General features: G+C 31.6%; 1 protein-coding gene across 1 annotated transcript; it reads right to left on the bottom strand.

The window, feature by feature from the left end:
- Nucleotides 1-8,435: 8,435 nt before the first annotated feature.
- On the bottom strand, nt 8,436-10,283 carry LOC140830641 (homeobox-leucine zipper protein HAT5-like). The gene is made up of 3 exons (XM_073194055.1): nt 9,876-10,283; nt 9,115-9,512; nt 8,436-8,965 (listed from the first exon to the last, which is right to left on the bottom strand). The coding sequence occupies exons 1-3, from the start codon at nt 9,982-9,984 to the stop codon at nt 8,570-8,572; spliced, it is 903 nt and encodes a 300-aa protein (XP_073050156.1). The 5' UTR covers nt 9,985-10,283; the 3' UTR covers nt 8,436-8,569.
- Between the last annotated feature and the right edge of the window lie 5,184 nt (nt 10,284-15,467).

Raw genomic sequence — 15,467 nt, 5'->3', positions numbered from 1 at the left:
AAAAATCTTTGTAGCAATTAAATGATACACAAATATTTTATGATTTGATTATGCCTGTGGACGTACCTAATTGTCTGCGTCTTCGCGATCCAAACCCGTAAACCTTGTGTTCTACATCATCTACGCAAAAATGACAAATGTAAGCTGGGTGAAAAATTTGGTTCAATCCATATCCAGTTTATAATAAATGCTACATCAGAAATCAAAATGCAGTACGAAAACAAAATCTTCCCAGAAAATTACCTTTGAGCGATGCTAGTTAGTGTATGGCGCATACCGCAAGCTACTTGCTACACAACCTCCAAAGGAAAGCATTTTGATTCATAATCACCATGACCAAGCTGGCCAAACAAACCATCTCCACAGGTAAAAACCGCGCCATTATCTGCACAGAAGCTACCAATGTTCAGAAGCAGGTAAAGAAAAAGTAAATAGATGTTTAGCCTAATAGAATGCAAATTCAAAGATGGTCTTTCATCCCTCAAATATGAACTTGGAATAAGAACCAATAATCCCTCCAAACGCTTACTCTCGAAGATATTAAACTAATCACTACCTATATTAACAACTAAAGAAGAAAATGTGCTGAACAAATCAGATAGCATTCATAAACCAGAACAAGTACTACATTATTAGCAATCACACTAATAAAGAGGTAGAAATAAAAAAAAAAAGAAACCTCGAAACATCAGTTGATATTATCAAATATCAACGAGTAGGAGAAACAAAACCTGTGACAAACAAATCCAGAGTAGCAGAAACACAAGTAACAACAAATCCTTCCAAAGCCTTCACTTCATTCAGCTGCAAACAGTTGATCATCTCCCCATGGCCCAATTGACCAGAAGTTCCCCGCCCCCATGTAAACACTCTTCAACCTGCAACCAGTAAAACAAAAAACCATCAAAAGTCGCAGAATTAAAAAGCAAGAACAAATCTTCCGCATAATTTTCATCCATTAGAGTTTCTACTCTACCGGGGGTGAAGTGATGGAAATAACATGAGCGCCTCCGCAGGAGAGGGAAGCGAAGGGGCCAAAGGCAGAGAAGGAGTGGTTTGATTTGTTGCTAAGCATGCAAAATATTTGCTCATACGTACGTGCAGACCTTTGTGAGTACCGATGAGGTGTCAGTCACTCATTGGATGTGATGAAATATAGAAAAATTGCGCATACAATAGGTGAGTGACACCTCTATTTTGCATGCTTAGCAACAAAACAAATGTCTTTTGACTCGAAATGTTGTGTGTACCATGAAAACTATAAAAAAAGATTATAATTAATCAATTTCTCATTGAACTATTTTTTCCAATTTTCTTCCTACCCTTTTCTTCACAAGCAGCTCTCTAATGTAATTTCATGTATAAATATATCTCGCTTCTTTATAGGTTCGTTGTTACAAAGTAATCGACGGCCTCTTTAATAAATCTAGGAATATTTGGTTGGGAATATTGATTTGGTGTTCAAATGAAAGTTATAGAGTTTCGTTTTATTTCAAAATGACACCAAAATCATTCAATTTGGTTAAGAATCAAAATATTCACGCAATATTTCCGAAAACTGTCAGAGCGCGAGATTTTGTGAGAGTTCATGCTTGTGCAGCGCGTTCTTCTAAATTTAGGTAAAATTTGGTGGATCATCTTCGTAGAAATTCAAGCTGAATTTTGTTAATTTTTTGGAGTAAATACTTATATTTAAAATATATATAATTGTCTTTTAGGGAAAAAAACACTTAGTGCTTATTGGGCTTTTATATAAGTCATGGTCTGCGAGTGGTGTAAGCATAGCATATGGGCTTCAGGCCCATATGATGGATACGAGCAAATGCATCTCTCTCCTACTTTTTTTTCCTTTTTTTTTTAAAAAAAAGTAATTTACCACTTTGAGATATTTTAATTTATAGAGCAAAAAGCAAATAAACTATCAAAAACCAGTGATTGTTATAAATTTCATATATTCTTTCGGTTTTCATTTAAAAAAAATTAATCGTTTGCACATGATTCGTCTGCAAGAACGTATATATTTTTTACGTGTAATAATGTATTACAATTAAAATCTTTGAGATAAAATTGGTATAAAATGGGTCGAGTCCACTACGACATACATAAGATCCGACCCATTATAATTTTGAAAGACTCAAGATGAGTATATGTTAGATATTATAAAACTCGTTATCCGACACATACACATCCAAATACAAAAATTGTTCACAGTATGCCCTATATCAACTTAAAATTAATTAAAATCGACTCAAATAAGTTGGATCGGATTGGATACACATTCTATGTTAAATGCCTATCAATGTTTGATTTGTTCCTTTGACATCATGTGCATGGTCCGCACGTGGACTTTAGGTTCCATAGAAATCGACTATCCAATGTCTACCCCCACCCACAGATTAATCAGAAATTGATCGGATACAATATATTTTATGAATATTGAATTAAATCATTCTAAAATATGTTTACTTTTTTTATTAAAAAAATGTATATTTTGACAGCTACACATATCCCTACGTGTCCATGTTAGTAAATAGATTTATGTAATTCAATATTTTATATATGTTTCGAGGGGTCGCATCTATTAAAAGACCGACACAATCCGTACAAGATCAGAATTTAATTTTTTTAACAGATATATCATTTCATCAAAAATTATAACAAAATAATTAAATTTGTTCGATTTAGACTACTCTCTCGATAACAATAATTATTAGTGTTGAGATACGATGATTGTCTTACAAACAGTCGACAAGTGATGTTTGAATTGTTATATGATTAAAAAAAATTAAGTCACTGGAAACAATAATTTTTTATAAGATGATTAGTTCAATTGATCTTAATTCATACCAATATGTGAAATCCTTATTATTTCTCCATAAAAATAACACAAAAAAACGGCTTTTTTTTAAAAATATAATAAATTTAAAAAGTTTTTATAAAAATATTGTAATTTGAAAATGTTTACAAAACTATGGCAATCCGTGGGAATCTGCTCCGGATTCTGCAGCGACGGTTTTATAATCCGTCGCATTTAGCGACGGTTTTGTAATCCGTCGCCATCAGCGACGGATTAAATGCCGTCGCACATAGCGACGGATTAAAACCCGTCGCCTATAGCGACATTTCAATAATCCGTCGCTATTGGCCTGTTTCTCTGCCCCCCTTTCCTTTTTATTTTATTTTATTTTTTGTTTTAAATAAGTCTAAATCCGGTGCAATGAAATGCGGGTTGTACTAGTTTTATAAACACTTTCATTTTACAACATTTTTATAATATTTTATTTAATTTATAATATTTTTAAAAAAGCCGACAAAATATTGCGTGATATTACTGTAAATAATAATATTGACGACGTACGATTAATGTACTCCGTTAATGTCTAGACACAATTTTTTTAAAATTTTTTTACTACTAACAGCAGCGCATATAAACATGCACAATAAAAACACGTCGTTAATAGTATTACTAAAAGTGTGCATGTTTATATGCGCTGCTGTTAGTAGTAAAAAAATTTTAAAAAATTGTGTCTAGACATTAACGGAGTACATTAATCGTACGCCGTCAATATTATTATTTACAGTAATATCATGCAATATTTTGTCGGCTTTTTTAAAAATATTATAAATTAAATAAAACATTATAAAAATGTTGTAAAATGAAAGTATTTATAAAAATAGTACAATCCGCATTTCACTGCACCGGATTCAGATTTATTTAAAACAAAAAATAAAATAAAATAAAAAGGAAAGGTGGCAGAGAAACAGGCCAATAGCGACGGATTATTAAACTGTCGCTATGGGCGGGGTTTTAATCCGTCGCTATATGCGACGGATTATAAAACCGTCGCTAATGGCGACGGATTACAAAACCGTCGCTTTAGAATCCGGAGCAGCTTCCTACGGATTGCCATAGTTTTGTAAACGGTTTCAAATTACAATATTTTTATAAAAACTTTTTAAATTTATTATATTTTTAAAAAAAGCCCCAAAAAAACAAATGAAAATAAGTGTCATATGTAATTCCAACAGACGGTCCAAAATGATTGGGTCCCCATCGAACGGCGTACACCGATTCAAATGTGGTCCCGTTTGATAGTTCCTCGTTGTTCTTGGCGTAAGCCGGTTTGTTTGAGATTTTTTTGTTCGCCGACTCCAAGGCTGCAAAGTTTTAAAAAAAGTGTTTTTTTTTTAAATTTATTTTGTGATTTTGTGAAGGAAAATTGGAGATTTTTTTTAGAGTTCGCAAACATTTTTTTAATTTATTTAATAATTCATTTCAAACTTTTATTCATTTAAGATATGATACGTGCTTGGATCCATTAAAAGTGGCGATGACGCGAGGATCCATTCAAAGATATTTATAAAATTTGGTAATGTTGTATTTGGATTCTGAATTTGATTTGAATGGAAAATTTTGGTCCGTAAAATGATTTGAAGCATGAGTTTCCATTTTCCAACAATGCTTCTTTGGAAGTAAAAGAAATTTGAAATCATAGATTTGATCGATCGAAATCATTTGTTCCACTTAAGTTCCTAAACTTATCGCCGCATTGATGTACATATATAATTGTTGGCAAAAACTTGTGTGAGACGGTTTTACGGGTCATATTTGTGAGACGGATTTCTTATTTGGGTCATCAATGAAAAAGTATTACTTTTATGCTAAGAGTATTACTTTTTATTATGAATATGGGTAGGATTGACCCGTCTCACAGATTATGATCCGTGAGACGATCTCACATGAGACCCACTCATAATTGTTTAATCCAACGTTTGACTCAAATTCAATTAAAGATTATAGTTATAAATCATTATATTGTTCATATATCACCATAAAAAGAATCGGATTTGTTACGGCCAAAACTGTCACTAAAACAGGTCCATTTCGACAGTTTTGGATAAACAATAGATATTTTAAAACCTTTGCTATTTTTAGTATGATTTTTATAATAATGATAATAATAAAAGTTTTTAAATAATAATAACAAGAATAATACAATATATGTTTTCTCGGGGGATGCACGCATATCCCGATCAACATTGAAGGCAAATAGTGAGAGTAAGGCCCACTAGTTTCGTAGTCTCCTTAAGCTACACGCCACGTTGTAGGCCCAAGAGTATTAAATGGGCCTACGTGGGCCCACAGCTTTCGTGGGCTTTGTTTGACCGAGACCTGCTTTAAGTGCACATGTGCTTCAATAACCAAGTAGCTCGCCACGTCACCTTACTGTGTGACCATTTGGAAAAAATCATCACGCAGATTTTTTTTTCCCACCACGTTTACTATTCATCACCACCGTCCAATCCGCAATAATAATCTCATGTTTGATTTATCAACAAAAAAACATTGCATTTTCAATTCTAGATCGAGGTGTTGAGATTTCATGTTGATTTTTTTGATATATATATATATGATCGGTCGATATCTGTGAAAAATGAAAATCTCATTACCATTCTAGAACTATCGCTTCACTTTGAAAAATTGTCGAGGATATGTAAGAATATTCAACACACCAATGATTTCTAACAAAAAAGATGTATCTAATGCCGACTTTACAATTTGTTTTTTCCAACGTTTAACTCGGAAATTTTACAACAAATTTCTAATACAAGTAATAAGTGTAGCACATTCAAACATTTACATCAAAACTACCCCAATTATGACTAATCAATGCACAGTCCTCTCCTGGCGTGTGGACTCGACTTCCATGTTAAGTTTGTTAAATTGATAAGCCATAGACGGATCTCACATCCGACTTGCAACCAATAAAAATCGATCATCATATTGGTTGATGTGATGTTATCTTTAGGATAGCACTTCAATTATATATACGGTAATGTCGATGCTATCTGTGAGGGCAGTGCCCTCACAGGATCTCAGCCATTGATTTTACATGGTGATTAAATTTAGGCATTTGATCACTTCATGGGGTGTATGTGTGTGTAAATCTGGGCCTTTGATCACCTCATGAGGACAGTGCCTCACAAAATAGGATGAAATGAACCTATATATACAAAGGTTATTATTTGAACAATCGGATAATATCACCGTTGACAGAGTTAATATGACAAAACATGTATTATTACATCGACTGTTAACATGCTATTCTTAAGTAGCTTGAACTCAACACATAACACTCGAGTTTAGACACAAATACAAGTATAAGCTACAATATTTTTTATTTTTTTGTATTTAAGCGTTATACATAAATGAAATCATGTCAAGGATAATAAATTTGCAGTAATGTTGTATGAATTCATTTATCTTTGTTTTCCGAAATCAATCTTCACTAATATATAAGTGCAGAATATATGGGTATTTAGATATTTAAATTAAGAGTAGGTCTCTTGTGAGACAGACGGTCTCACGAATCTTTATCTGTGAGACGGATCAACCCTACCGATATTCACGATAAAAAATAATACTCTTAGTATAAAAAATTAATATTTTTTCATGGATGATCTAAATAAGATATCCGTCTCACAAAATACGGCTCGTGAGACTGTTTCACACAAGTTTTTATCTTAAATTAAATATCGGGAGACAAAATGTCACGATCTACGTAAAATAAAGTAAGCCAAAATGGGCTAAAAAGTCGTGGCATAAAGAAGAACATTGGAATAAATCCTAAAATATTTGACTTTTGTGGGGTAACAATCCATATTTTCTTCCTATTTGTCAGGATTCTAACTTTTTTTATCCCCTTTTTATTAATTTTCAATTTAATTTATGTCCCATTTGTTTATTTTGGAAAATCCACCCAACATTTTTTCTTAACTCCTTAAATGATTTCTCACTCGCAAAAAAATTTAAATATCATCATTTCGTTTTTAAAATTTTCCCAAAAATCATTTCTACATTTCTTGACATAATCATTACAATTATACAAAAATTTCATCAATTTATGTATTATCATATAATATTTTTTAATCATATCTATTAAATTTTTTATTTTAATATATCCCAATATAATTATTATCTACACAAGTTAATTTGGTAGCAAGCGGATATATATTTCAAAATTAAATAAATAAACCAAAATTTTTTTAATGATAAATAAGCTCCACTAAAATAGCCGTTACACAGTTTTAGTTGATTTCGCACTCGTTCTTAATTGTAACACAAATACATATAATTTAAATACTAAACGAAATATGACTTCATGTTTGAGAATGAAGATATAATTTGCTACAAAAGTTTTTTTTCTTTTAGATCATCAAATAGCTATTTACTCTCAATTGTGGAGATAAGTCCTGCTTGTTTAAAAAAGATATATCAATACTCTCTCTATAAAATTAAAAATCTTTAAAAAAATTACGTTTTTTAAAATCATGTGCCATATGCAAGCAGTGTCGCACCAGATTTTTAGATCAATGTGTATTAAAATAGAATAGTTATTTTGTGAGACGATCTTATTGATCTTTATTCACAATATACCTATTTTTCTATATATAAACTCATGTAAGATATTCTCACGAGTCAATTTTGTCATATATATATATATATATTTTATTTGGATCATACATGAAAAATGTTATTTTTATGCCAAATATAAGAATGATTGATTCGTTTCATGAATAAAGATTCGTTAGATTGTCTCATAATCATTTATTCACGATCACGTTTGATTCCTAAACTTAAAATATTGTGATTAAAACCGTATAAATATTAAATTTTAAGTTCTTATAGATATTTTAAATACTATAGTTAAAGTATTTGATCCACGTTAAACAACCCTACCCCTTATTTTGTTTTTGTTTTTTTATAAGGTAAAAACTTGTATGAGACGGTCTCACGGGTTATAATAGGCAAAAACTTGTGTGAGACGGTCTCACGAGTCGTATTTATGAGACAGATCTCTTATTTGGGTCACACATGCAAAACTATTACTTTTTATGCTAAAAGTATTACTTTTTATTGTGAATATGAGTAAGGTTGATCCATTTCACAGATTATGATCCGTGAGACAGTCTCATATGAGACCCACTCTTTTATAATAAGAGCTAAAAATTTATCATGTTTTCAATTGTTAATGTTGACCATTTAGTTAAATTTTCCATATAGCATCCTTATTAATTTAATTACCTTTAAAATATAAAAGAATAAATTTGAGTTTAAATCAATTTAAACCATAGTGAAAACTTATAAATGGAACCTGAAACTGTGAGATTCGGAACCTGAATCGAATTCAAGCGGTCTGATCCGATTCCACCTTTAATTATGCTCATAACCTAAACCGAACCGGATCATTTCTTCGTAATTAGTTATGTTAAACGCATTTTAGAATCAAAAGGCTGCTACTTCCATGCTTGCCATGCCCAACTTTTAACTATTCCTCATGTTTAACAAAATGGCAATTATATCTTTCAAACAAAATCCACAGACAATCTCATCGATCAAATTTTGTGAAACGAATATCTGTATCTATCTGATTTAATGGGAAATTATTCTTAAAGAACGTAAAAAGCTTTCATTATTGAGATCCGTACAATATTATTTGGGTAATAACACAACACGAAACAGTAAAATTTAGTACTCCAAAAACACTCTCCGATGCCATATGCGAGATCAACATTGCCACAGCCAAGTGCCTTGATCTTGGACAGGGAACCCCAAATTGCATGAATTTGGCTGCAAATCATCGTAAGATTGAAGTTCAAGTTTAGGCAAGCATGATGAGGATGGCAATAGCCTCCTCCTGATATTGTCATCTTCATCAGAAGCGTATGGCTCAGTAGCATGTGAAGAATCAGTGGGTTCGGCCACCAAAACCGAATCGGTGTAACGTGGGCTGTCGGAGTCGAAAACGTCGCTCCTCGCCGAGCTTGATGCATCTTCTTGCTTGCAAGCCATGACTGTTGCGGCATTTGGTGAAATAATTGGCTTCTTTGTAGCTTGCAAGTCCAGTGGGCTCGTGGGATCAAATGGTTCCATCTTGGGTAACTTCTCCTCGAGAAAATGAACCTATCGTGAAACAAAACTTGTGAGAAACAAACGATTTCGCTATATACTAGAGAAGTCCTTGGAAAAGTCTAGCTCACACTCTCAAAATAGGTGGGATTTTGCACATAAAGTTCAAAAATTGTTTAATTATTGCAACAAAGAGATGATACCTCGATCTTCAATCTCTCGTTTTCTTTGTAAAGGGCATCATAATCCTCCTTGAGTAGATCGAAACTTGCTTTTAAAGAGTCATATTCTTTCTCTAGCTGCTTCGTTTTGTACCGGGCTCGTCGGTTCTGAAACCAAATGGCTACTTGCCTAGGCTGCAAACCAAGTTCTTCAGCAAGCTTGACCTTCCTCTCAGGTTCAAGTTTGTTTTCCAAATCAAAACTTTTTTCAAGAAACTGGACTTGCTCCGGTAGGAGCCGCCTCTTTTTCTCCTGATGTCGGAAACATTCGTCAAAATCCTCGTTGCCGTTGTCTGATTTATCGTCAATCTTTGATAGGAAAGGCTTCTCAAAATGGTGTTTGCCTTGAATATCTTCGAAGTTCAGCATTGTTGTAGAACCTGAATCAGAGAACAAACCTTGGTCAAGATTAGGAGTTTAATTTTCAGTTTTCGCATAATTTTTATCGTTTCAACTAGCCTGTCTCTTCATATAGAAACTTGATTTCACAAAAGCTGTTTTTTTAATACATGAACACAATAATCAACACTCGACAGAGTCTATATATATACATGTCAGCACAAAATCTCAAATTCTAAACAAGAATCTCGATTCAAAGGTTTTTTAATCTCATACAAAAAAGCGAGTGCTAGCTAGAAAAATATGCAGATGGATCTAAAAATGGCAGCAAACAGCCTATAGAAGAGAAACTCAAGAAAAATAACAAAAATGGAAAAACCGAAGCTCATTTGCATCGCGTTCACCTAGAAAAGAAGGGGAAGAAGAATCTGAAACCCAGAAGGAGTCAAGAACCTCAGGAGCACCAGAAATCCTTTCATTCTTCGACGAACCATTTGTCATCTCACCCTCCATAGCCCTTGCTCAAGAAGATTGAATTTTTTTATCAAAAAATTCAAACACACGTCACTTTTTTGGACAAATTTCAAGACAAGTGACGCAAGAAAGTTGAACTTGAGCAGCGTAACGTTGATTCGGACGTTCAAGAGTTACGAGGGCTGAGACCCATTACTCGGCAGATGCCTACGAGAGAGGTCTGATTAACGAAAACTATGGAGAGAGAGAGAGAGAGAGAGAGAGAGATTCTTTGTATGGGAAGAAGAGCTCGAATGCTCGATTGGGATCATAACATGCTACTTTCTTGCTAGGTAGAACTAGGTACACTTGGAATTACCGAATTGCCCTTATTTTTATAAGAGGCAAACAAATCGGGTTCGGCTTTTAGATACAAAGGGAAAATCAAAATTTTATCCGCGTCTACTATTTCCTTGATTTAATTTATATAAAAATTCCAATTAATTATATTTTATCAGTTTTACAAAATTTTAAACTAAATTAAATTATGAATTTTTATAATCAAACCAATCAAAACTATGAAATTTCGGTTTGGTATGATTTTGATCAGTAATTTCACGTGTAGTTCATGAAATATTGTGATTTGGAGAAAGTCGTGATTGACAATAGCGTGTAGTTTATGAAATATTGTGATTTGGAGAAATTCGTGATTGACAATAGACATTAATTGAGTGATTCTCGATTCTATGAAAATATAAGAGAAAGAGTAACTACAAATTTCATGTTCTATCATTTTACCTAAGAATCAACGAATCAAGAACAATCAGCAAGAAAACATTATAGAGGAATTAGATAATCATGGTAGCCTAGAATCGGCACAGTTGAAACCAGCACACCAAACCGGCTCGATCAATAGAAAAATCAGCTCGATGCTGAAAATGGAAAACAACGCGATTATGACCTTGTCAGTTTCAGAAATCATATAAACATTTTCAAACGATCATAATCTTGTTTTTAACCTATCATTTTTGGACATCATAAATACCAAAGATAATTATTATTATTATTATAAAACAAGAGGGAAGAACAACTCAACCCAACAAACAATACATAGAAGCATTTACTCAAGGGTTGAAGCATGGAAGAAAGTCTGAATAAGATATATTAGCTAATTGAGAGCTTTCCTCTTGTGCTAGGTTACAATTGAAGGAATTGAATTGGAATGAGTTAAATCTTTACACATAAATAACTTACACAAAAGATAGATGATCTTGATAGAATAGTTGAATGATGATGTTTGCATATGACATTAAAGAGGTTGCATGACTTGATATCCATGCCATAGTCAAGTTGTTCGGAGGAGTTTTGGCTATGGGTATGACTTTAGCCGAAGTGAGTTTGTATAAATCAAAATTTTTTAGTATAATCCTTATGAAAATAGAAGAAAGAAAGACATAGAAAGATTTAACTTTCAAACTTCTCTACAAAAAATTCATGCTTTTTAATTTATCGCATTTACTTGTTCTTAATGTTTTGGTGGGCCTTGTTGAAACATTTTGTGTTATATAAAATACCAAAATGTTGCATACAAATTATTTTATAAAAATTTTCAACTAAAATATTTTTACTTTTCAACTTATATACGATTTCCAAGATGTTTAATCAGCTTTTAGAGGACTATGTTGAATTTTTCCGTTGGTTTATGACTTAACTCAATATATCTCTCGCTGTTCAGTCTATCGTTGAATATTGCAAGAACGAGTTATTGTATCTCTTTTTGATCGCAAAATTTTTAAAGAATTTATTCTACTCTAAACTCGTTTTCGATCGTAACACTAACAATATATTTAATTATTAAAATATAAATTTTGTATTAACAATAACTTAAAAAATTAAGTTCAATATTATATATTTAAAATAGGTGCAAAAAAATTATAATTTCTAAAAATGGCAATAAAAATTGATAAAAAAATATTTGTAATAAAAAAAAGTAATATTGTTAGCTTTACCGACTTCAATAGTTTAGTATATAAACTAAAAATCAAGCTTTAAGTCTAGTTTTTCTATTTTAATTTGGTTATATGATGTTCACTTTTCTTATGCATTTCACATACTCAAATCAATTCTTGCTCTTTTGATTTAGCATTAGGATATTGTCTTTATGTTAGGAATAATTCAACCTAAAACAGGTTCATATTGCAATGTTACATCCAATTATCACATTCCACTTTAGAGATTCAAAATTTCTCAAAAGTCGAATTAATATCGATGATGGTAAATATATATTATAACAAAATGCAAAATTTCCTATTTCCATCTTCAAAACCTCCTTGCTAGTTTCTTAGCTACACACAAGTCAAAATATTCTTCCGTTGCTTGCACTTCATTGGATTCTAAAGACTGATAATCTAAAGAAAAAGAGTTTTAAATCAAAGTTCTTTATATATCTTAAATAAATAAAATTTACACTAGGGGTAAAAGAGTAAAAGCAAGTGTGTGTCCGAGAAATTAGAAATGATATCATTATGGATGACAATGGGACGGAAGCGGGAGAGGGTTTGTCATCCCTGTCTTTGAATTTCATCCTCACCCATATACTCACCCCTGATCCCTGTTTTTTCGGATTCGAGTATTCGTTGAGATCAAATTTTCATCTCTATTTCAAAAATATTAATGAGACAAGACGATGACGGATTCGAGGATTTTCTCAAATATAACTTATTATTATCTATTGTTATTAGTGATAATTTTAATTTTAATGTTGATATCAACATTAGTATATTATTAATAATAATAATATTATTTTATCATTAATATTATTTTCGTACGAGTTCGATGATTATAAAAAATCTCAAACTCAAAACCAAGAAAAATCAAAGATCTTTATCCTTATTTTGGATTTTCGCCACGTGACTCAAACTCGTGGGAAAGTTGAAATCCCTATAGATGAAGAAAGGAGGGGAAAAAAACAAAGGAAACAAGTCGAATGAGTCGTCCATACCACCCACTTTTTCCTCATTCGCCCCACAATTGAGTCCCCCCATCCTATTTTCTCCACTCATATATTTCTACCCTTTTTTTTTTCAAATAAATAAATCTTCATATACGATTTTTGTTTGGTACGAAAAAAATATTACTACACGTCCTTGCCTCGTCTAATTTTTTTTTTCCATCTCGAGTTCTTAAATAATTTTAAATTTATAAGATTTATATTTTCCATTTGTCAAGTAGTTATTGTGAAACTCCTCACCTCCGTGAGTTTGTAACTGTCGAGTAATGATAATTAACGGGTGGTAATAGATGTTTATCGTTGATTATGGTGATTAACGAGTGATAATGGAAGTTTGAGTAGGTCTCTTGTGAGACGGTCTCATGAATATTTATCTGTGAGACTGGTCAACCCTACCGATATTCACAATAAAAATTAATACTCTTAACGTAAAAAGTAATAATTTTCATGAATGACTTAAATAAGAGACTCGTCTTACAAAATACGACTCATGAGACCATCTGGTACACAAGTTTTTGTCTGAAAGTTTATGTGTGGTTATGGACGTCACGAAAGTCAATAACAGGGTTGTAACTCTCGAATTTTTTAACCTATAAATACCCTCCAACATTTCGCTTTATCTCACACAAAACACTTTGACACATTCTTTAAAATTTCATAGATTCATAGATCATCGTGCTTCCAGATTAGGCTAAGTTGGATAAGCTAAGAGACTCCATGAGCAAGTTGATCGTTAGAATAACACTTCCATTATATTTCTCGTAACCTTTTGTAGACACTTAGGAAAAATTATGACTGAGGATTTTGTGAAAAAATGCATTTTTTATGTCAAAATTTTAAATATATTTACATATATATTATGATGTTTTTGAAAAATATGATTACTGATTTTTGTGTACTAGTAATATGAACCAAATGGTATATAAATAGATTTACTTAATGTTGTTTGTTGTTGTTGTTTAGTACTGATTAACGACATAACAATTTACATGAGTAACATATATGAGACTTATATGATTTTAGTCATGAGAAACATATTTATTTCAGTACACTTGCAAGTGATTTCATTATTACTTATTACTGAATTTTCTATTAATCTTATCCGAAAATTATTTTATTTTTTGTCAGAATCTATTATTATATATGTATTGTTTTTAAAATTGAGAGGATTTTCTATTTCATTTGTTGAGTGACGATCATACGCTGATCCTTCTTCCAATTAAGACGAGACGGAAAACAAGATCAAATAGCACCACATTTTTGGGAAGGGGGATAGCTGATGACGTAGATATCTTTCAATGTTATATTTAAGAATTTAGGAATTTAAATATAACATTTTATTGTTTTTATGGAATTAAATATTTTTTTTTATAATTTATGTACTATTAATGTTTGTTGTTTTTAATTTTATTTGAAGACAATGCCAATTTCACCTGCTCATTTCGAGCGCAAGACGTGACAGTTATATCCCAAAATTGATTTTATAATCTTCATTACACATCTAATAATAATAAAAATAATTTTCAGAAAAATAAATAAAAACAACTGTTGATATATAATTTATGTTTTTTTTAAAGATGATAAAGTTTGTAGAAACTGTTGAAATTACTAACTCATTTATCGATTTTTTATTTAACAAAGTGTTAATTTTCATATTTATTTAAATATATACGAAAGAGCTATTTCTCTGACATTCTTTAGTATACTTTCACAATCAATATTTTCTCTAAATGATAATTCTTTCTTTTTTCCATATCAAAAACAGAAACGGGCCAATCCTACCCATATTCACAATAAAAAGTAATACTCTTAGCATAAAAAATAATACTTTTTCATGGATGACCCAAATAAAAGATCCGTCTCACAAATACGACCCGTGAGACCGTCTCACTCAAGTTTTTGCCAAACAGAATTTGCAAAAATTAAGAAAGTATTTTCCCCCAAATTACCCTTATTTAATTTTACTTGTAAACTATTCTATTGTAGTTTAAACTTGTCATGATTTAAATGAATTTTGTGTAAAATAATTTGCAAAACATTTTGCATTATTTAACATTGTGCATTTTTCTTGTAAAAGATACAATAGTTCTTAAACCATCTTCATTCTTCAACGATATTCTGGGTAAATTTTTGTTAGATTTAAAGAAATTGGGCCTCTTAGCTCTTTTTTTTCCTCATAAAATAATAATCGCGAGTGCCTTCTTGGGTAGAAAAATCTTTTTAGTAGATTTTTAATTGATTTTTTCTAGACTGTTGCTACGGGTACACCTAATTTATCTTACTTCGAGATATAAACCCAATATATCATGATATTTCTATTCACTTAGATATTTTGACAAAAATAATTCACTTTTATTTTATTATTTCACCAGATGGGCCATTTTTCTTCTTGGAGAACAAAACCTTCTTCAACCCATCATCTTCGCGATTCTGACCACCACTTTGGTGACGACGGCGCGTGACACCAACGACAACGCAATATTCCGGTGACGACTAGTTGGTTGCCCATTTTCTCTTTAAATATTCTCCCGAA

Source organism: Primulina eburnea, chromosome 4 (assembly GCF_022965805.1).
Source record: "Primulina eburnea isolate SZY01 chromosome 4, ASM2296580v1, whole genome shotgun sequence".
In the NCBI taxonomy this organism is placed as follows: Eukaryota; Viridiplantae; Streptophyta; class Magnoliopsida; order Lamiales; family Gesneriaceae; genus Primulina; species Primulina eburnea.
The sequence above is the reverse complement of the archived record's forward strand: the minus strand, read 5'-3'. Positions and strand labels throughout refer to the sequence as shown.